Source organism: Schistocerca serialis, chromosome 4 (assembly GCF_023864345.2).
Source record: "Schistocerca serialis cubense isolate TAMUIC-IGC-003099 chromosome 4, iqSchSeri2.2, whole genome shotgun sequence".
NCBI lineage: Eukaryota > Metazoa > Arthropoda > Insecta > Orthoptera > Acrididae > Schistocerca > Schistocerca serialis.
In genome coordinates this window covers 643,262,907-643,285,163 of record NC_064641.1, presented here as the reverse complement: position 1 = coordinate 643,285,163, position 22,257 = coordinate 643,262,907, and the positions used below count along the sequence as shown (strand labels likewise).

The 22,257-nt window shown below is 37.0% G+C and overlaps 1 protein-coding gene across 1 annotated transcript; it reads left to right on the top strand.

Moving 5' to 3' along the window:
• Positions 1-286: 286 nt before the first annotated feature.
• Positions 287-22,110, top strand: LOC126475494 (eukaryotic translation initiation factor 3 subunit A). Its single transcript, XM_050103400.1, has 2 exons — positions 287-544; positions 20,438-22,110. The coding sequence occupies exons 1-2, from the start codon at positions 400-402 to the stop codon at positions 21,751-21,753; spliced, it is 1,461 nt and encodes a 486-aa protein (XP_049959357.1). The 5' UTR covers positions 287-399; the 3' UTR covers positions 21,754-22,110.
• Positions 22,111-22,257: the final 147 nt, after the last annotated feature.

Below are 22,257 nucleotides of genomic sequence, written 5' to 3'. Positions count from 1 at the left end.
AATGCAAACACACCATTCTAATATTGCACTAATTACTGGTTTATTCCAACATTGTTTGGTGATGCTATTGACAATATTTAGTAGCAACAATAGCGCCATTCACGTTTGTTGTCGTTTTTAATTCTCGTGGAACTGAGTGGGACAGACTATGTCGTCTCTTCTTTTTATGAGCAACCTTTCAAACTTATCAGAAAGCCGCTAATAATCGATGTGAATTGAAATGTGTGGAAAAGTCAGCAGGATATACGTTTCGTCATCGTCGAGAATTTCGATAAACGCAAGCGGAAAAAAAAATCTATCGAGAAAGAACAATCCAGAATCTGCATTCGTGTTGAAAGCTGAGTCGACATTTGCACTATTATCTAATTAAATGGATTCAGAAAATTAAACGATTGCTAAATGTTTCAATATTTTGGCAGCATCTACAGCTTCGCATTATTACGGAACTTAAAAGTTGAAGTCGAGTGTTCAATTCATCGTTCGCAGAACGCAGTCTTTGGTGTAACATCCTTGGTTTTCGGCCATTATACTCGAGTAGAAAGAGGTAGGAATTTAGGAGTATTTCCTAAGTTAAAAGTAGGAAAGACGTTAACTGATTCTTAGGTAATGATCTCCGGTGTTTTTACGCTTTCCCCTGATTGATATGTGCCACAGTAAACAATTAAACTGCATGAACAATTCATTTGTAATAACAGGGAGTACTATTGATCAGCACCTTGCTTCATATTGCTGCAAAGATTATTTGGATAACATGATAATAAGAAAAGTTTAGTGATAAGTTTTTTTTTCTTTATTTTGGTTATTTAAGCCTTACTTAACTGCAGTGTACCCTCTATCCAACTTAGTCGGTAGAACGTAAATGCATTGGTAGTGAACCACCGTATTCCAGTGCGGGAAGAAAGTTTTGAAAGGTACTTTGTTGTGTAGTTTGCGTCGTTTACTCGTTTTTAGAATTGTTTAAATTATCGCTAGTGACTTAGAGGAAATCTGCAGCTTTCAAAGAGATTCCGGCATTCCAACATTGTATTTCTTCTTCGTGGATTTATTGATGCCTATGAAGTTGTATTATGTTTTCAGACACAAAAAATCGTTAGACTAAACGTAACATATTACGCAAACAGCTCCTAACCGTAATGAACTTCGTGTTGCACGACTATTAAGTGTGCTACACCAGTCGTTTTGAAGATTTGTGTATGCTGACGAGTAGCTCAACTGCAGTAAAATAGGGTAATGATGCTTGTCACAGGGTCTTAACGTTTGCACTAGTTTGAATTTCTTCCCTATGTTTTGCAATTTTTGGGTTGCGTTAATTTGTCTACTTCGTAGGTGGAATCCATTTAGTCATCAATCACTCCTCAATTCAGCCGTTTTGTACGTGTGGCAGGAGCCGGGAAGTGCAAGTAAAAGAACTTGAATTTTCTTTTCACAGCGTTGATGATGAATCAACTGTTGAACGCCTTTTATGCAGTCCTATTTTATGTTATCCAGATTGATTCTTACAACAAAGTTCTGGAAGTTAAATTTTGTTGTACTACATGTTTTGGCATTCATTTCCAAGAAGTTTTGCAGAATCAGTTTGTGCATGTGCAGAACTTTGATTTATCAATCATATATAAAATAGTTTTTGATGTGTGTAACAACACAGTTGGAATCACCTTATTAGAAGCCATTTCTGCCATCTATGCATTTTAACACACAATCTTTTATATGGAGGTGAAGTATGCTGCAGAGAAATGTGACTTCTGGATATAGTTTTACTTCTGCAGATTTCATTCAACATGTAGAATCACTTTAAATCCTGAAATTAAAAACTAAATTCTCTCTCATCAGAGAGGCTGCAAGCAAAAGTGTGTGTGTGTGTGTGTGTGTGTGTGTGTGTGTGTTGTGGAAAATAGTAAAGATAACAATCTGATTATACATGCAATTTTGCAAATATTCATTAGTATTAACAGAAATAAAAGTGTATACTGTGCAACTTTAATAATTAACTTCTTTCTACTGTAGGCCATTGCACCCTAATATAATTTATTTACTCATTTATTCATCGTTCGACCATTTGGCACAACAGTATGATACATCTGATAAAATGTACTACTTTTTTTCTGACATGACAGTGCGAGATTGATGATTTTTGATTTTGCTGTTGTTGATCATAAAGTTGGTTACTGGTTTTTTGTATATATTGGTATATATTCATTGGTTCTGCCATCTTGTCTAACCATCTGATGCATGATTTGTTATGTTCACTTCCTACCTTTCACTACATAAATAGTTACTAACTGAAGCTGAGTCTGTTAAGTGCACTTTTACTCCCAGTGGCCTGCAGTTCACAAACTGCACAATGGATCCAAGGCTGTAAGAAAAGTGTCTAATGTGTAACAAAGTTACTCATTTACTGCCAGTACAGAATACATAAGTCCAGTTGTCTTTGACGTAATTATTTAGTATATACATAGTAACATCATCCTCCGATTCTAAATGTTATAGGGGTCTCATCGTGGAAAGTTCACAAATTTTCCAGGTCTAGGAACAAACCATTGTGTGTTTGTTTTGTAAGTGGATAAAACTTTCATGTACAAAAGTGATAATTGTAAATTTTTTTTAATTTTTTTTTTTTTTTTTTTTTAAATATCTCAGCAGGAGTTTCAATAACTTACCTTAAAATTAGGTAACTTCTTGATTTTGTAATCAAAAACGTAAGTTTTTGTTCAGAAATAGTCCAATAGGACATGAACAACCTTGGCTGGAGAGATAGTTGGATGTAAAGGTAAGAAAAAGAACATTTGCAGTAACTCTGAGGCCATAATGTACTTCATATCCCCTAATGGTGTGGTAAAATGTGTGGCATTGTTCAGCATTTGTGGTATGTAATGAGTTCCACTTATTGGATTTTGTGGTCTTGTGGTGGAATGTCTTGTTAGAGGCTTAATTAGACATCAGTGTCTTAGTAGTAGTGGTTGGATATGTTTTTCAACCTCTGAGGTAAACATCTGGGTTCATTCCATATCAATTCAACCAATTTGAGAAAATGTTCCAGCTGATAGTCTCAGATTTGGCTGGAATTTAGCACACCAATGCTACCAAGTGTGGAACACTCATGTACAAAACTTTAAGTTCCCCTGCCAATTAGTTCAGAATTACGGCTTTTGAAAGCAGGTGGCAGGACCCAGAATTTGCAAACCACATCTGGCAATCTACCTTCAGACCCACCTTAGGTCTTAATAACTTTGGAACTATTCTGCACAGTCCAGTGAAATTTTTACAACCCATTAACATCCACATAGAGAACACACTATGAATCAAAACACCAACAACATATTTCCGAGGAAAATAAAAAATTCCAAAATGTGATTAAAAAAATGTAATATGTTAAAAGGTACATATTGTAGGTGCCCTCTATGCCAAATATAATTTTTGTGGTAAGCTTAACGTCTCATCTTTCCCATATGTCACACGAACAGTTACCTGCACACAAAATACAAAAATTTGAAAAATTACCTGAAAAACATGGATTTTCGAAGTGTGGTAGCACAAAAGGGACAAGTGATATCCATGGCAAATTTCAAACACTGCATAAGTAGACCATAATATAGTATGTGGCAAAATTTCAACTTGTTATTGCAAGGCATTTGTTTCTAATAAAAGTTGACTGAGATGTACTGGGTTGCTTTTCTTTTAACACGATTTAGCAAGTAATAGTGATGATGCAGACAGCTTGCTTCAGATAAAGCTGCAGCAATTGTTGGGAACAATCGGGCAACAGAAAGTTAAACAATGGTAGTTTTCAGGGACATAATGGGTCATTGTTAGGCAGGAACAACAAAGGAAACAAGCAACCATTACAGGTTACTCATGTTTTTAAGATTCTAGTTCAGACTGGTCAGTACTGTTGTGGAAAGTCAGTATGGAGGCAGAAGAGTGTAGTAGTGGTGCTTTTGTTCAAACAAGTTGCGGTATCGGTAGAGCACAAGCATCTGAATGTCATAAAACAACATAATGAACAAAATGTGGCATTCGCTTTGTACTGTATCATCTGGATGAATCGGACCAAGATATGTTGCTATGGAGATCCGGGATACATCCTGTGGGCAGAAGTAGTACAGTTCCAGGAAACTTTAGTGTTTATAATCATATGAAAGTGTTTCTGGATAAGTATTCTTTCCTACAAAGAAGTTGTTTTGATCCATTTCGGATTCATAAGAATACGGTGAAGTGCAGCCTCAGAGAAATTGATATAAAATCAGTATTGAAAGCGAATCAGTGCATGGGACGTAACATGAAACCATTACAGAAGTTATGTTCCAGGTGTGTTACAGTGCTAAAAAATGGAGAATATTCTGATAATTTACATGACAGTGACAAAGAGTATCAGCCACCTACAACCACAGCGGATGAGCAATTAAATGCTTCAGTGACTGCTCTTGGTTTGTCTCCCATGAAGACACACAAAGTTGGGAGAGGAGAATGGTCCAGCTATGGTAGAAGAAAACTTCAAGAAGCTCAAATGGAACTAAAAGACAAAATAACTCACACACTCATGGTGGAAGAGGAAGAACTATGTGCTCCAAAGGAACAGAAATCATGCCAGAAATGCTCTGATTTTGACAAAATTGTGCACAATTTGAAAGAAAAATTTGCCATATCCACACGCCAGAAAATTCTTAGCCTTGCACCTTCCAGCTGGTCTATTGACTACACTGCAAAGGAATTCAATGTTTCTACATATATCGTAAAGGAAGCTTGGAAAATAAAAGCAACCCAAGGAGTGCTTCCACAACTTCAGCAGGCTCAGAGTTAGCAATTGAGTTCGGAAATACAGGTGCTAGTGTCAGAGTTTTATGAAAATAATGACTACAGTCGAATAATGCCTGAAAAAAAAAGACTATGGAATGGTGAAAATGGGAAATGTACGTGTACAGATGCAAAAAAGAATGTTGCTATGCAACATATCAGAACTATATGTAGAATTCAAGGAAAAGTATCCCAATACCAAAGTAGGTTTATCATCTTTTTTCAATCTTCGGCCAAAATCTGTTGTGCCTGTAAGTGCAAAGGGCACACACAATGTTTGTGTATGTGAGACCCGTCAAAATGCTAAGCTGATGTTTGCTGCTATAAAGGATTCTGGTCCGGATTACAAAGGTGCAATGAAGCTGCTAGTGTGTGACATCTCTTCCTACCAGTGTATGATACACAGGTGTGAAAAGTGTCCTGGTAAGGCAAATCTTGCAGAACACATGAATAACAAACTGTATGGTGAACTCCTTAGGGATGAAGATGAACTTGTTTATAAGAAACAATGGACACACATGAATCGCACAAGTCTTGGAACAAAGCAAAGTACAGTGGAAGATTTTGTTGAAATGTGTTGTCTAAAACCAGACAAACTGACCACACACAGCTTCACAGCAACAGCACAATCAGCGTATCTCCAGTTTTGTAAGGATAATTGGAAACAAGATGAAATTATAGTAAATACTAGACTTTTCTGAAAATTATGAATTTATAGTTCAAGATGCCATCTAAGGATATCATTGGGACAACAGTCAAGCAACTCTCCAGCCATTTGTGATTTACTATAGAGGTGAATCAGGTGATGTGTCTGTCATGAACCTGTGCGTTTTTAGAGACTATTTAATTCATGATGCCATTGCAGTTCGTGCCAACATTCGCACTGTCATGGCATATGTGAAAAACAAGCTGCCTCACATACATTTTGCGAAATACTTCAGTGATGGGGCAGCTAGTCAGTACAAAAACTGTAAAAATTTCAAAAGTTTATGCATGCATTATCATGATTTTCAGATACATGCAGAATGGAATTTTTTCGCAACAAGTCATGGTAAAAATGTATGTGATGGTATTGGTGCTACCATTAAGTGCATGGCATCACGAGCTATTCTGCAGCACCCTATAGGAGGTCACATTCTAACACCTCTTCAATTATTTACCTGGGTACAGAAAAATATCTCTCATATACAATCATTCTATGTTTCGAAAGATGAGGTGAAATCAGAGTTGCTAAAAAGCAGACTAGAACACATTAAAACTGTTGCAGGCACAAGGAGTCATCATCACTTCTCCCCAGTGGACTCTGACAATGTGCAGATGAGCAGACTGTCTGGTTATAACTATAGGTTCATGCACATGTGTCTTCACAGTGTGTCTGACTCAGGATTCAGAATCAAAAGCAGCAACATACAACCAGGTTGCTATGTTATTGCTGTTTAGGATGACAAATGGTACTTAGGATGTGTTGCAGAGTGCTGTGAAGCAGAAGGTGATGTATTTGTGAACTTCATGGCACCAGCAAGATCATTTCATTGGCCAAGTTTGGCATACAGGTGTTGGATTCATTTTTAACATATTCTTATGACTGTTCCAGTTCCTACCAGTGTCAGGAAGACAGTACAATTTGCCACTCAATGTACAGAGTACAGTAGATAAAGTGTGGGAAAACTTCTGTTCAAAGCACAATTGACTGGTTTTTAGCTGTTAAGGTGCAGTATACATTAATGATAGGTTGTGTTAATCTGTCTGTATATTGTTGCTTAGTGATTAAACAGTTGTGGGGGAGGATAAGAAGAGGCAGAACAGTTTACGATATGTTTTCACAAAATTCTGTTGTGGTACAATTGCCACATCACCAAATACCTCTGTCAACTTCCATTGTACACAAATGTCTTGCAATAACATGCTGAAATTTTGAGATATATATCAGTATGGTCTTTTTTTTTTTTTTTTAATGTAACTCAGTTTTTGTGACTGATATGGGCATGATGAGTTCTGTGTGTGTTTAGGCCACATTAAGCTTACCACAAAAAATTCATACCTTTTTCGAGTGAATTATATTTGGCGTATAGGGCACCTACAATATGTACCTTTTAACGTATTACATTTTTTTAATCACACTTTGGAATTTTTATCTTCCCTCAGAAATATGTTGTTGGTGTTTTGATTCATGGAGTGTGTTCTCTAAGTGGATGTTACTGGGTTGTAAAAATTTCGCTGGACTGTGTGGAATAGTTCCAAAGTTATTAAGACCTGAAATTGGATCTGAAGGTAGATTGCCAGATGCGGGTTGCAATTTCTGGGTCATGCCACCTTCTTTCACAAGTCATAATTCTGGAACTAATTGGCAGGGGAAACTAATACTTTGTACATGAGCGTTCCACACATAGTAGAATTAGGGTACTGACTTTCAGTCAAATCTGAAACTGAGCTGGAGCCCCTGGTTGAACTGACATGGAATGACCCATTGTTTAGTGACAATTATTTTTACCATCAGCTTCCAAATGGTCGGATGTGATAGTGGAACTTTAGGTCTGGTGATAAAGAGCTTATAGTATCGTGCAAGGTGCTGTTGTATACGATCAAGGCACGACTAAATTAAATTTAAGGAATAAGTTGGAGAGTATGCATTACTGGTAATGTGTGTAACTCATAATGCATTGGGATTACCTATACAAAGGGAGAAAGAACATTTTGTAGAGAAAAATGTTCTTTTTCAAGAGAGGGTTGACTTTCGCCAAAATGTTGCTGTTGAAAGAGCGGAAAGAATGACAGTGAGCATGAAGTCTGTAAAGGAGCTGAATAGTGTAATTGCTCTTGCAACAAATTATATAGACTATGGAGCTAAGTGCAGTAGGAGAGGTATTTGCAATTATCCGCAAATGTGGTAATGTGTTTTATAATGTTGGAACTAAAGAAATAATAAAATAAAGTTCACATTAAAACAAAGGTGTACTTTGAATATAGGAAATTTTCTACTTTATTTTAAACTTTGAGTTGATTTTACTCAAGTGTATAGACTGAAGGTGGGACTCGCACAACTATAAATTATGTCTTTCTTCCAAAATTTTTGTGCAATCTTGTGGAAACCAGGGGCCTGTTCTTGGCAATCATCCATGTGCCAAGGAATATTGTTAACACTTTGACTTCTGTGGACAAGTGAACTTGCCATCCTTTGCTGTTTCCCAGTGCTGTGGATGCATTTAGTGTGTGATCTGTGGGTTGATGTGTTTACATGTCCCATTCCACCTGCCCCCTCACTGCAGAGGACAAGTTTAAGCCTGCTGAGTCACAGGAACCTGCAGGTTCCAGACGTGTCAACAAGCAGAGAATAATTTCCGCACTGTTCTTTCCCTTAGATTTTCAGTGTTCCAGTTACAGGGTTCATGTGCATTTACGTTTGTTACTGTGGGCTGTTATTCTAGATTTTGACTAGGCATTCTGTGGTTTTTCTCAGTATGAATTTAACGTTTTCAGGGAGGTAATTGTCACGTTAATGCATTTGTGTGGGTTGAAAGATGATGGAGATACTAGGAGTGATAGTGTTTATGAATGGTCTTACATTGTAGCAGTGTTGAGTTTTCAGCAGAAGCTCAAAATAATATACTCAGCCCTATACATCACCTGGTAACAGCACACTAGTTTGACACTTCTACAAAATATGAAGTTGGCAGATGTTCAGAATTGGATGAATCGGAATATGATAGCAAAACACTTTGGAACAGTGCAAACCTTAGTGTCACTTTTGATTGGAAACAGATAAATTTCCAGCCATTAAAGCATGCATTTGATGAGCCGGTTTCACGGTGCAAATGTCATCTGGTTAATGACTTGAGCATTGTATATTTTTTTTATAATACTCTGTCAGAAGGCCTATTACATTTTATGGCAGACAAAACACGTTGATTTTGTGTATACACAAAGGAATATACTTGTGAATCTATGCATTCTTGATTGTCAAGGCAGAATGATACTGGATTTGAAGAACTTTGTTTTGTTGCTATTTATCTTGTAATGGATCAAAGTAAAAAGTTGAAAATGATTATTGGTCCATACTTATAGCCTGACAACTCCAGTTTTCAGCAAAATAGTGTCCCGATGCCGTTTTATTTTCCTTTCGAAAATCGCTACACTTCAGTAGCAGGTGTGGCGTCACAGGTGGTGACAGTTTATTTGAAATTAGGAATTTTGTTGATAAAAGTTTGTGCAATGTTTCACAGCACATTTAGTCCATAACAGAAGCTTTGTTTTGATGAAAGTGGACCAAGCAGCGAGGTCATCGGTTCCATCAGATTAGGGAAGGATGGGGAAGGAAGTCAGCCATGCCCTTTCAAAGGAACCATTCCGGCATTTGCCTGAAGCGGTTTAGGGAAATCATGGAAAACCTAAATCAGGATGGCCGGACTTGGGTTTGAACCATCATCCTCTCGAATGCAAGTCCAGTGTGCTAACTACTGCGCCACCCGCTCAGTAGTGGCTATGTGATAACACTTACGAGACCATATTTTGAGCAGGGACATCTCCACAATGGTATTCCTTTCCAGACCTGAATCTCTGGCTTCACAACTGTGGAACAGCCGTAAGCACAACTGTTCAGACAACAGGCGCAACATAACAAAACTGTAGAGGTAACTGAAGTGAGGAAAACAAAACTACAGAGGTGACTGAAGTGAGGAGAAGCTGAGTTTGTTATGTGACTTTGATTGTTAATCTGTGATGTTACAAGAGAGAAGCAGGGAAGAAATTCTGGTGAAAAAGTCAATAAATCTCGGTGTACTGTAGTTTAAAACTAAAGTTTACTGTTGTGACATACTACTGTGTGGAAGTGTGTGAAATGATTTATGAAACTTTCGTTTGTTTTCTGGATTAGTGAATTTTAAAAGCTAATGCTTGCCAAAGGTCAGTTACAGTGCAAAAAAATGGCACTTCTAGAGTTTCACCTATTTTTCATTAGGGATATTTTAGTAAAATATGGAACAGAATACAGAAAAGCCGGCACACAGACGCTCCAATAATGAGAATCATCTTTAAGATTTACCGAAAGCCCTTTTTCAGATGGTATTGTGAATGAACATTAAAAGTAAAGTTTGCTAATGCACTAACGTGTTGTTTCCACAAAACAAAGTGCTCTGGGAAGCCAGAAACCAATGCAAAAATTGGAATGTACCATTATGTGTATGCTGTCTCGAAAAGAAGCATTACTAATCTGGAACTAAAACCAATAGTTGAAATGAACACTCATGAATAAATTATTTAAAAAGGAGATAAAATTGGAAAAGTAAAAAAATTTTTAAAACAGAAATATATTTTTAACTTCATAAGCGCCAGTCGAAAGCCAGGATCAGAAAGCATGGAAAAATAGATACAGGGGATGTTCAAAAAGTATCCAACCTTGTTTTTCATTGTTGAAACAAACAACAATGGTATCGGGACAAGTGCACTGCAGCATACAAAAAATAGTGTCCCTAATATTGTGTAGATAAGTCATAGATCTAGATGGAGGAACTTTAACTGTTGCCCATGGCAGACCTTATTTCATGTCTATACGAAAAAGAGGCTCAATTGAACATGTTATGAGGCTACAATGACTTCAGTAGTGATATATAGCAGTAATATCAAAACGTGTAAGGTTTTACATGTTGTCTTAATCTTAACAATCCTGCTAACTGCATAGATATGTAATCATACCAGGTTAGTTCTTAACTTGCATGTTATTTCTAAATAGAGTTCACCTATAGGTACCGTTGTGCTTTTACTTTTCCTTGTAGATTTCATTGACTGTAATGAATACCTTATAATTGGAGAATTTTTACTGATGTAATAGTTGTGGCATATATTTTGTCACTGTTGGTGTATTGTTTTCTGTCATTGATCTCTTGTTTTTGTGTGAAATCTTGATAAGTATATTCACTTAATAAATGCAGGAAATATTTTGTTTTCTACTAGTCCGTATTAACATGACAATGAAAAAGAGATTTTTGTCTATTGCTCAAAGATGTAACGGGTCAAATGTTTTGGTTATTCCTTTGCGTAGCAACCATTTGTGTATCTTCTGAACGAACTGGCATACTGTAGCTATCGCACAGTAAAGGGTTGTAATTTAAATGCTGCACACTGCTTGTAAAGGGTTGTAATTTAAATGCTGCGCACTGCTTCTAGCCCACAGGCAAATTGAGCAAATCAAATTGGTTCCTTTGTGTTATGATGGTGTAGAGTGATTCTTAAGTGGCTCGATAAACACTATTTGTTATTGGGTGATTCCTGAGAAAACGTGATTTTTTTAAGATGATATTCTCAGGGAACTTCGAAATTTTTTATTTCTGTACTACGTGTTAGTGAGACCCTGAGGTTCAAAGTTATTGTATGCAGAAAACTGCAAAAACTGGTTTTTCGTTGTTTTTGCACCTTTGGTTGCAATTATCAAAATAACTAGCCATAGCAAATGCCTCAGATTTTAAGTGTACATTCTGTAGGTTATTGATCTAGAAACACTTTTTCCCCAGTTTTCGAAAATCTGTGTCGGTTGTCAAGTTACACACGAAAAACTTTGATTTTCAGCATGTTAAAAGTACTGATTGTGGATATGACCATGTCTATGATGCCTATTAATGGAAAATCATTGAAATTTTTACCGTATATGCTTAAGATGATTTTATCTGTTTTGATATCATTGTATGTTACAGAGATCCAGAGGTTCAAAATTACTGTACTTATGCAAGTAATATCTGGTCTCAGGTGTAAATATAGTCTTAACTCAAAAAGTGAACACATGGCAAGGGTTCTAGGGTCATCGCAAGGGTTCTGAGGTCACTAGACTGTTATGAATCAATGTTTTTTTCACCAATAAAACTTGAAGTGCTCTCTCTGCATAGTGGGCACTTTACACCTGTACAAACACTGTACGCCCAAAGCTGTACTGCAGTGAGAAAAATGGACAAAAAAGGGTCTTAATATGCCTGAAAAACTTTCATTGACTGCGAAACATTATGTAAAACTGTAAAGACTGAAAATTCAGTAAAATATTTCTAACGACATAAAAAACATAATCTGTTTTTGATGAACAAAGTATCCAGAAAAAAATGTAAAGCAAACAATTTTGTTTTAATCTTATATTATGCACACTTATTTGTTGTTCACATGTGAAAGTACGTAAAGCGTAGTTTACATGATGACATTGGGTTGCGCCACTCGTTGCGTGGAATGAGTTGTACACAAATGGTTTCATATTTGATTGTAGACACGGCGAAACCAGTACACACTTCAGTTTCGTCGTTTCGTGGGTTCTTGAGTCTTGTCTGAAATGAAAGTTTTGGCAGCTGAACGTCACACCAGTTGTGATGAAGTTAAAAGCTTGTTGCGTGGAATCGCTGCATAAGAAAAAAAAATAAGGAACTTGCTTCGGAAAAGAGGGAAACCATCTGTCTCACTCTTTATTCTGCCTTCCTACCAAAAAGTTTGCTTGCAAACATATTCACAGAAGATTCTAAATTCCTTTACCCTGTCTCTCTTTACACCCCAATGTCTTTTTTTCCCACTGATTTACAGTATAGCCCAATCCACTGTCTCCTCTCTCTCACACCAACTCCTTTCATATTTCTTTCCCACTGCCAGTGTCTTCACCATACCTCAGAAGCTCAAAAATTCTGGGTGCCCAAACACTATTTTTTCACTTATGTCCATGTGTTTAACATTTCGGTCCCAAACACACCCTCCCCCTATGCCCAAGTCTTAAAGCACGTAGGTCTGGGAGAATCCAGAAACCCCCCCCCTCCTCCCAAGCTAATGTATGGTCTCCATTAATTTGAGTTTTTCATTTCCACTGTCTCCTCTTTTGCTCCCACTGCTTCTGTGTCCATCCATCTCCCTTTCTCTTTTGCTGCCATTTTTTCTTCCTCACATCACCGTCTCCTTTCTCTTGTCCTCCCACTCGCACTATCCTTCCATCTCCACTATCTATAACCACAAGAAAGTTTATGTTAGCATGCCGTAATTTTCGGTGAGGAAGTATGAATTAGAACTGAGGCAGCTGGTTCCCCATTTTTCCTATCAGTCTTTTCAATAGGAATGTATTCACCACTTTTGTGCTCCAACAGGAGCATTTTTCTGCTTATATAAAGAGACTATCAGTCAGTAAAGTTACAGATTTAAGCCTAGTTTACACGACGACACTAGATTGCAGGCGACTGCACTACCGGCTACTGTGCATGTGCGCCGTGCGTTTGCCCAACTCGTTGTTGAAACTAAACACTTTCGGCGTGTTCCAACTTTGACAACACTAGTTGCATGAGTTTTGTGGTTGTGTGTTGGTAGAGTGTAGACATCTGTGCTTTGCATAGGTATTTGTGGGATTTCAGTGATGCTGATTACAAAAGTAAGCAACATGTTGCTGCTCCTGAGACCTTCACATGCGATCATAACATAAGATAGTTTGACAGTATCTGAGGTGCAGGACAAAATTTATTGAATTAGGAGCACATATACAACTGAATTAAGAAAAATACAAGCAAATGTAATTCTAGCTGTGGAAATGCTCTCGTCTACAAGACTAAAATCCCATTGTTTGAGTTGGCAGATTTTTTTTTTTTTTTAAAAAAGGAATATTGTTGACAAGATAGAAGGCTACACAAATAAAGAAGCTGCATCCTTTATTCAATATTCATCTATTTAAAACGTCGCAGCAGTGTTCCCCATTCACATACGTTTGAATTTTGAAATATTGCCGCTGTAGAGATCTATCTTCAAGAGAGTAGTTTGCAAACCATTCTCTTCTTAATGCAATGTGCTTCAAACAATTACTGCTGTTTATGTTAATAATTATTACTATTAATGTTAGTAATTATTGGTGTTAAAGAAAACGCGCCATCACCACTAAAACAGCATCTTATCAAGTGTTCTCGATTGTAATGCACACAATGTGATATGTAATTTAAGTTCTGGCAACAGTGCTTCATGTATTACGTATCTTTATTCCATATCGCATAATTAACTCTATTTAGAAGAAATGTGAACAGTTCTGGTGACATTCTAAGATAATTAAAAGAACTTCTTGGGTCTTCCATTAAAAATTATATCAGCAACCGAGCTGACGTCTTTTATTCATCCAGTCATAAATCGAAGCAAGTTCCTTATTTATTTTTTTCTTATGCAGCGATTCCACGCAACAAGCTTTTAACTTCATCACAACTGGTGTGACGTTCAGCTGCCAAAACTTTCATTTCAGACATGACTCAAGAACCCACGAAACGACGAAACTGAAGTGTATACTGGTTTCGCCATGGCTACAATCAAAGAGGAACATATTCACATCTTCCGTGTGCCGACAGGAACATTTTTCTGCAGGTGTTGTTTGGTCAATGCTAAGAGACTTGACCAAAGGAAAATATTCTGCATCATTATTCTCCCCCCTCCTCCTTATGTTTCACTTGATTTTCTCAGTTTTTTCTCCCTAGAAGAGTACACAGTTGATACTGATGAACTGTCAGGAAAATTGGGTGAACTTTCTTACACAGTGTGGATCTAAATACAGGTAATTTTACGTCACAACTTGTATTTAGTGTACATGAAAAAACATGCCTTGTGTAGTTGGTGCCAGATATATGGGGTTGAAATCTGAATGATCTACTAACTTCAACTTAGTTGCTTTGTGTGGAAAAAAAGAATTAAAGAAATTGAAGGAAATTTAACCCCACAACAGTTATACAAGAAAGCTGCTACCTAACATGTCGGGGAAGATTTAGAAATACCTTTAGTAGCTGAGAACAGCTAAGTTAGAGTAAAATAGTGTTTGCTTACCTGGTTACTTATTCATCTTGGAAGAAACTTAAATGAAGCATTGCTTAAGTAATAGGGCTTAATTGGTATATATTGGCTTGCAGGGCAGAACGTTAAATTTTTGCTATATTTATAGGCCATTACCCTGTTTCTTTTCCCTTCTCTTAATTTTTCATTATCATTTTCTTCACCACGACCACCACCACTAAGTTCTGTATTTTCTATTATAATACTTCTTTAACTTCTTGAGACTGGTGTATGTATGTTCTCAGACCAGAAATATTCAAAAAGAAAAATGCATTCACTTTGAGTACACTTGCATGTCACTAATTTGTCAGTAAACTGTTAATAGTTCATTTTAAGTAAACATAACCTAATTTTAATGATGGAGAGAGGAACACGATTTGATACTTCATGTGCAGTTTACATGCACCATTGCGTTATTAGTCCTCTTTCCAATGTTTATAATCCTTAAACAGTAACAAATTTTGTTTCAATGAATTGCCTTTATGGTTAATGTAAAGTAGCTCTGCTTGCAAATATTTTACTGAGCATATGGTTACGAGTAGCCTAGAACACAGGCAGCATAGTAATTTGAGGCCTATTTTGTAGGAGTGAACTTTTAATTGAAAGATATTTTTAATTTGTTCCACTGCTTTCCAAAGTGACCTGATGGACTGCCTGCTGTTTGGTGGTGGACATTGGTGTCATCACTCTTATGTGAAAATTGTCTCGTCGAAATTTCTTTCTGTGCTACTGATAAATCTGTCCTTTCACTGTCAAGATTAACACAATAGCTAAATTTTTGAATTGTTCGGAAGGTCATAATACAGTATTTAACTGTCACAGCCTGCTGATTTAATGCTGTACTCATAATTGTGCTGAGATATCCATTGAGATTTGTGTGTTGTTAACTGATTGGATTTAAAGTGTTAATAGTATGGCTGCCAGTTATTGTACCAGTACTAATTTCCTGAAAGTGATTCGGAATATTAGAACAGTTCTGTTATTGAAAGACGTATGTAAATGATAGCTTTGGTGAGAATAGCTTCGGTGAGAATCACAGACATGGACATTTGTCACAACATTGTCATGTTTTGTTTGTAAGTAAACGTTGTTCTTCTGTTGTTGTTACTGTTCATTCTGAAGACTGGTTTGGTGAAGCATTCCACACCAGTCAATTCTGTTTGGTCATCTCTTCTTCTCTGCATAACATTTGCAACTTTTAACTTCTTTACTGTTGTCAAGCCTTGACCTCCCCAATAATTGTAATCTGCTCACTTCTTTACTGAAAACTTAACTTTTCCTTGATGCCTCAGGATGTGTCATCAACTGGTGATATCTTTTAGTCAAGTTGTACCCATCATATTTTTCTTCCTAGTTTAATTTAGATCTTCTTGATTAATTATCCAATCTACGCATCTAATCTTAAGCATTCTTCTGTACACCATATTTTAGGTAATGTGAAGCATCATCAGTTGAGTCATGGGTTGTTTATTTTTAAGTACGTACTGTTTTCATTATATATTAGTGCATAGCGAAATACAAAAATGTGTAACATGGATGTCATTAACATAGTCTTCAAACTCTCATGAACACAAGAGACGTATGTTTCAACTGTTTTCACTTTTGAAATCCATCCTGATCTCCACAGAGGAGCTGTATAGTACTGAGTTGAACACATTTGGACATGGTATTTAGATTTTTTGCAGCTGGTGTTAGACACAGGTTTCTATCAGTACAGATTGGCTTTGTTGTCTTGGAAACATAAGTGATTTCTCTCTTCCACCACTATGGTCAGCTGCTTATTGGACAGCCTAATAATGTAAACTGTCAGCTCTGTTATGGTGTTCAATCAACTCGGAAACCAATTTGGGGATCTCATTGCTGTGCTTCTGCACAAAGATTTTAGGTATTTACAGATTCACAGAAGCATGTTTGTATGTTTCCCACCTTCCTAAATATGTTATAACCAAAGAAATCCATTAAATAGGGTTTAAAAAACCAAGTTGTTATTTTGCTACCAACTTCTTTGACAGCAATTTGAACATGAACAACTGAGCAAGCGATTTTCTCATGACCGATATTGTATGAGTAAAACATTAAGGTGTTATTGGGTTTTTGTAGATAGTTTTTTAATATGTTTTTGCAAAATCTGATATCTTTTGAACCCATAGTACAAATGTTACTGTTTTTGCAGTTCTTCAATACTATTTTAATAGGTACTTAATTTTTAAAAATCTGTGGGTATCTTCTCCAAATTTTTCACCATGACTAAGTCCTTGAACCGAACTAGGTATAAATTTTCCATATTGTAAGTCATCAGATTTTCACAACTAATTCAAGATGATTTTCCAGTAGTTTGGTCACAGATTTGATAGAAATGTACCTGTCGGCTTCTACAAATGCATTAATTGATCAAAAAGTGGCAAATTGAAATTGTCTTTGAAGTGATTTTATCAGTTTACGTATAGCATTTTTGCAGCTCTCATTGAAGCTATCTTCAGTCTCGACTATTGAAGTAGGGAACCTCAGTTAGTTTTCAGTCCTCTGCTCATAGTAATCTCCATGTAGTGTATTGTTTTAGAAATTCTGGCAGAAATATTTAATAGATGTTTAAATGTTGTTTAACTGCCAAATGAATGGAAGAGAGCAATTATTTCATCCGTATTTAATAAAGGAAACACAAGATTGTACAAATTACAGATGAATTAGTACTATTTGATGAATAGCCCAACTGTACAGTAAAGTAATGAAGTGTAAAATGAAAGCGCAAACAAGTCAGAGGAGCAAAATGTACTTAGATTCGAAGCTTGTGTGCAGATTGTATTTTCACTCTTAAATACCTCATTGAAATGAAGCTAGAAAGGGGAATGAGTTCATTTAACTTTTATTCCTCTGCAGAAGGTACATAACAGTCCCACTAAGTAAGTTTTGGGTAGCAGTGCAGAAGTTCATTATTGGAAATAAGTATGACCAGGCAATAAGAAGCTTGCATGAGAGTTTACAACTATATGGTTGAAGTAGGTAACAAAATTTCCCAAGAATTCTCCATAAATAAGAGTCTTAAGATGATGACATTCATTAGCACCACTTATGCTTGGAAGAAGATTTGTAAAATTGGAAGAAAAAGTGTTGTGGAATGGGAATCCCTGCAGAATACACACAGTTTTCTTTGCTCTTCGCTGATGACCCTTGTTACACATTCAGGAAACTGCGTGAATTATTCTCAAAATGGGGCGTGAAAATATACGTAAAGACAAAGTACATGGTAGTGGGTGAAGACTGCCAAGATGATTTGGATGTACGATTCTACAAAATTAAAAATATCTGCACAATTAAATACTGATGTGTCGCTTTTACAACTGCTGTGTTTAAGGCAACATAATAAAAGTGTGTTTTGGAGGGGGAGCTGCCTTTTCTTAGTAATGCTTCAGTGTAGACAAGTACACTGATAATGGTTTAAGACTAAATTATCTACTTGCTGTAAGGCAGAGTATTGAATACAGCTTGTCACTCTGTCTCTTATGAGGTAGGATTAATAAGGTGATACACGTGCAAAGAATAATTGATTTATTTTATTGATTAAGGGTTTGTTTAGTGAGTTGAAGACCATTATTGCTATTCTTACGAACTAAAGTGGCACACTCTGCATGAACATGGAAGAATGAAGATTATAGCTTAGCACCTATTGACAAGGCCATTATACAGGGTGTATCATAATTATGGCGTAAACACATATAGTTGAAAGTACACAATACTAGAAGCAAAAAGTCTCGGCAAACATAGGGTTGAAAATGCATACCTTAAGAGCTACGAGCAATTTTTCCATCTTCGATACTGTGAAATAAATCCCTTCCACTGCAAGTTCTTTGCTTTCAATATTAAAAGATGTGGTAGTATGGACAATAATAAGAAAGAAACATCCAGCAAATATTGCACTAAAATGCATACCTTAAAAGTTACAAGTACTTGATCATTAGAACAGTTGTGTTTCAAAGTAACAAAGATGGAAAAATTGGTCGTAGCTCTTAAGGTATGCATTTTTGACCCCCTGTTTACTAAGACTCTTTTGCTTCTAGTATTGTGTGCTTTCAACAGTATCTGTTTATGCCATTAATTATGATAACCTCCGTAGATGGAACATCAGCTTGAAATGGGTAGTTGCTTGTGTCCTTTAGGGACCTATCTTAAAACTTACATAAAGTGATATAGGGAAATCATAGACAACCTATATCTGGACGACCATATGGAGATTTGAACAGTTGTCTTCATGAATATAAATCCGGTGTGTCGCCACTGTCATCTCACTTGGTCAGGTGTTAAGAGGTTCACTGTTTAATTTGTTTGTAAGAAGAGTCAAAGAATTTATTACTCCTGTATTGAAGTTCACCAACAGCAAGTCTTCCTGTGCACAATTTGTTAATAGAACAGAGGAGGAGGAAACAGTACTGGTACCTGGACACCACACAATGGCTTGTGAATTACAGGTACAGAGACATGCATATTTACATAAGATTGACTTAGCATGATTTAGGGTTGTTTGATACAGTTGAGAATTTTTATTTCGGCGGAGCAGAGTTGTAACACTAGTACTACAGGCCAGCTCTACTAGTGTAATGCATCAACATGTGATCAAATACTTTTTCAGGAGAGATTTCCAATCTCATCACTGTTCATCTGAGCTCTCCCTCCCTCCCTCCCTCCCCTCCCTCCCCCCTCACCTACCACTCCCCTCTCTCATATAGTGAAGTTATCAACTTTGAAAAGCAGGAATCTTTCAGTATTAAAGCTACATGTTTGAGGGGATTCTATTGTTTATTTAAAATGTGACAATTTTGGTTCATACAACTGCAATTTCTGTTCCCATTTGTGAACATACGTGAGATTTGGATGTGTTGAAATGTTTTTGCGACACGTGAAAATATAAAATATTAATCTTGTATTGTGTGTGCTAAAAACAAATTATGAAATATTTGGCTATGGTATGCCAAGTGAAGTTGCTACATTTAAATGTGGGGCCTGATAATGACATTTACAGCTTATGTAAATGGACAACTGCTTGCAGTAGCTAGTTCCTTAGTCATATATTTTGCCCTAACGTCGTGGAATGCAGCAGCTTTGCAGTGTTATTGGAAAAATTACATTATTGCTTCATTTTTTTAGCCTACTTCTTATTTGGCTCTGGTAATTTTCTCTCATTTGTTGTATCACTTCTTTTTAGTGAGTTGCTCATTTAAGAGATTTCTTTTACACATTAAATAATCCATATTTTTGTAAGACAAGCCCATCATCCTTTCCCATCCAATATCTATTTTCGCGGTCTAAGATGATCTTTTTGTGTGGCAAGTTTGATCGGTGGGGAAAAAATGTCTGTGCCGACTATGAGAGACAATACATGTTCTATAACAGTGAGGTACTTTTGTGTCCCTTTAACATTATTTGTTGTTGTTTGAATTATTGTATCCTGGGGATTTGTACATAGAGCGATTTGTCTGTATTTACATATGTGTATGTATGTTGGGGGCGGGGGGAGCAGATTGCTCAGGATATTGTCCTCTATTTAGAGATGTTATTTACTGAAATTCCAAGAGTGCCTGATTGTACATTATCTTATCCACATGATTGCTATTTTCCTTTTGGTTTCTCGAAAAGGAAATTGACATTTACAGGATTTTAAATGAGGCTGGCCCTAAATGTTTGCTGTCCGTTATTAAATGTGCAGTGTAGATAAAATACTCACTTTATTGGAATATAGCTTACAATGATGGATTGTGGTTTCAGAAAATTTTAATGAAGTTGTTTAGTCCGGCAAATTCCATATGAAACAGTGTTTAGCACCTTAATTACACCAGGCAGTTTCTCTTCCTTTTAGGTGGACTACAGAGAGGAGAAGGGGCATCCCACGTGATGGTGTATCATAGGTTGGACAGCGGCAGTTCGAGCTCTGCTGCCTTCCAACAGGAGTCCGAGGCTCCCAGAGACGCCGGAGAAGACTCGGGGGGACCACCAGGCGGACCTGAAGAGGGAGGGTCTTTTCCAGAACGACGGCAGTCATGGGAAGGGATGGATGATGATAGGGGACCAGGAAATTACAGAACAAGAGAAGGTCGATACTCTGAACGTTCGAGGTCACGAAATGGTAGAGATGAGAGGTTTCCAAGGAGTGGATTTAGATCTAGAGACAATCGTTATTACAATCGATCACGTTCAAGGGACAGAAGGGGGGGCAATGTAAGGGAGCGTGAAAGAATTGATGACAGGTTTTATGACAGTCCTAAATATGTTGATAGGCAAAGGTATCGTGAATCATCACGCTACCACAGAGAATCCAGGTCAGGTGAAGGATATGAAGAAAGTTCTCGATACATCGAAAAATCGAGATATTCGGAAGAGTCAAGGCATTTTGAAGATTCAAGATACAATGATTCCAGATATCGTGATGATCAGAGATGTTCAGAAGACAGTAGGGGCCCAGATGGTCAGAGGTACTCTGAACAGAGATTTCGTGATGATTCAAGGTTTGATGATAGGAGGTATGGTGAAAATTCAAGGTACGATAATGAGCCAAGGTACTCTGAGAATTCAAGGCGTTATGGCAGACACCGGGAAAATAGTGGCGATGATTGGCACTCAGAAAACAGGTCACGTCACAGAGAGGAGAGGTATCGTGGTACGTCCAGGTACTCGGATGATGAAGCTAAGTATGGAGAAAGCTCAGTTAGATGGGACAAACCAGTTACGGCTTATGGAGAAATGGAGGAAGAGGAAGATGATGATGATGAAGAGGAATCGAAAGGAGATGTTGAACCTCCAAGAATTCAAAATGTTTTCCAGAATGATGGCAGCTTTTTGGAAATGTTTAAGAAGATGCAAGAAGCCAATAAACCACCAGATGTTAAGGAAACTGAGGAGGCAGGACAGAGTGCTGAGAGCAGTGTACCTCCTACAGCAAGTTCTCCAGAGACAACTGCACCATCTGTTGGTTTGAAAAGACCAACTGCATCCCTTGTTGGAAAACGCCGTGGTGGTAGAGTGCTCCCTACAGGAATGGTGAAAAAAGTAAGGAAGGTGGAGGAAGTGGAAGAAGAACCACCAAAAGATGCATGGTCCCTTTATATGGCTGAGGTGCGCAAATATAAGGAAGCCTCGTGTGAAGAAGAGGGAAAAACAAGGCCCCTTGTTAAATAAAATGAAGGACTTTTAATAATTTTGTTTAATAGGTGCGAAAAGAGATCATCATAATTTGAAAGAATACTTTTTTCTGGAGAATAGGTACAGTCTCTTCTCGCAGTAATAACTCTGAAGATTAAAATTTCTGCATTTATTTATGTTGTGATGTGTACTTTTGTCAAGTAATTAGTTATAGGATTATTTCTGGGTGAGACTGAATGAGGTAGACACTGACAGTGTGTTTAGTGCTGTGGTGATGTGGGGGAATGCCTCAAGTGACCAAAAAGACTCTGCCACTGGCTGCTTGTAAATAAGAAATATTTTTGAATCTACAGCATAGTAGTAATGCCTTCTTAGGGAACTTCTCTACAATGTGAAGCAATTTATAGCTGTAAACAAATTAGTTTAGTGGACACAGCAATGAACTGTCATCAAAGAAAAAAAGTACTGTTATGTGAGAGGATGCTTTATTGTTGATGTTGAAACTTTCTGGTGTTGTGTTTTGGCTGTTATTTCCAGGGT